The sequence below is a fragment of the Apis dorsata genome, unplaced genomic scaffold, assembly GCF_000469605.1.
Source record: "Apis dorsata unplaced genomic scaffold, Apis dorsata 1.3 scaffold_357, whole genome shotgun sequence".
NCBI classification, from domain to species: Eukaryota; Metazoa; Arthropoda; class Insecta; order Hymenoptera; family Apidae; genus Apis; species Apis dorsata.
Genome location: NW_006263622.1, coordinates 382,712 through 384,387, shown reverse-complemented (window position 1 = coordinate 384,387; position 1,676 = coordinate 382,712). Strand labels below are relative to the sequence as shown.

The 1,676-nt window shown below is 41.7% G+C and overlaps 1 protein-coding gene across 1 annotated transcript in view; it reads left to right on the top strand.

The window, feature by feature from the left end:
- Positions 1 to 1,587, top strand: part of LOC102676147 (nucleolar protein 4-like) — a 39,447-nt gene extending 37,860 nt beyond the window's left edge. The window contains exons 8-9 of the mRNA XM_031511873.1: positions 1 to 86; positions 504 to 1,587. The exon at positions 1 to 86 is cut by the window's left edge and continues 156 nt beyond it. Of these exons, the coding sequence (XP_031367733.1) occupies positions 1 to 86; positions 504 to 670 (253 nt within the window). The 3' untranslated portion in view covers positions 671 to 1,587. The remainder of the gene's footprint in view (positions 87 to 503) is intronic.
- The last annotated feature ends 89 nt before the right edge of the window (positions 1,588 to 1,676 follow it).

Below are 1,676 nucleotides of genomic sequence, written 5' to 3'. Positions count from 1 at the left end.
GCCGACCACAGTGCCGCCAACATTGTCGGCGGGACTCTACCCCACGCAGAGCTTCACGTCAGGTCTATTGAGCAACGGTACACAAAGTAATATTGCTTATCGGTGTTATTATGAGTTCGCTTGCTTGTGCTACGCCTAGCTTTTGTTTTTGCTCGAGTTTTACTTTTCGTCGAGCTCTCCGTAACAATGGTTTCCAACTTGTGGGTTGTTCGTAAGGATTTGAGCGACTAGTGTGAGTGTTTTTTGGCTGGTGATATTTAACGCATATCCGTTTCAATGAGATTGCATCGTTGGGATGATTTAATGTTTAACTCAAAGGTTGGAAAACACTGTATTATTTTTAAGCGCAAAATCGGATGCAGATGCTATTATTTTTTTTTGCGATTTGTCGTTGAAGAAAATATATCAATGTTTGCTTGGAAACATGCTTAAAGCTCGTTGCATTAAAAGAAAAAAAAAAAAATTGATAGAAATCATTTATTAAATGTAATTTATTTTTCCAGGACCGACGGATTTGAGCATGAAGAACACGAAACCGCTTCTGAGTCATAAGCTGAACGCAACGGAAATGACAGCCGTTAGGCAACTGATCACCGGATATCGAGAATCAGCAGCATTTCTTTTGAGGTCCGCCGACGAGCTTGAACAATTGTTGCTTCAGCAACCATAGAGTTACGTTTACGTAGGCAGTGGCCAGCAGCTTGGTTCGTAAGTTTTTTTCCTAACGCGTGGACCAAAACGTTGTGCAATAAGCTGGCACGAAGGCTAATTTGATCCACGAAACTTGGAGACTTGAATGCCTGCATACGAACGAAGCTGGTTTATCTGAGCGTCGAAATTACCGACTATCGGTAACGAGTTTCCATTATCGACCACCGATAAACGCGATTCCCGAGACCAAATTGCCCCGAAGGAAGGAAGGATCGAATGCTGCAACTCGACGAAATTTATCCCGAAGGATGTCAGAAACTGGATTTTCCTATCGCGCGAGCAAAAATAAGCTAAGCTTGAAATAAGTTAGCTTGAATCTCTAGACTGCAATTCCTTGAATAAATATGAAAGAAGAGGAGGAAACTGTTTTCGTGTTAACGAGGCGGGAATTTCAAATTTTATTTATCGAAGAACAAGAGTTCCAGGCGATGGGATCACCAGGGGAAGCGGTGTTCTTAGGGCTAGGTTTAAGGGAACTATTTCAAACAGGGTGTACATAGAGAGGATTTACAGATATTTACTTAATTATCGATAAGCTTAAGCTTAAGAGAATACGAGGATACGATGTGTGTTATTGCGTGCATGTATAGAATGCGTGCGAGAGGCTTTGGGACGAAGAGCGACGCGGCGAAAGAATTTGATAGATCGTTGCTCGAAAGTAAAATGGTGTATCTTCTTTAGATTAATTATACGCTAGCCACGCGAACGAATATCGCGAACGACCGCTTGTACGTTCGAAGTTGCCGCTTCTCTTCGATCGATCAAAGCTGCTTCGAACGTCTGTGTCGTGTATTGAACATCGCCATTGTCGTTTACCCGACCCAAGAACATTGTATTGATTGTTATGTACATACGGATGAACGTAAGAAAAAAAAAGGAGCAGAATTACGCTCTATAAATATGTACGGGAATGGAGAGAAAAAAAAAAAGAAAGAAAGAAAGAAAAAAGAGTCGGGGAGACGTGA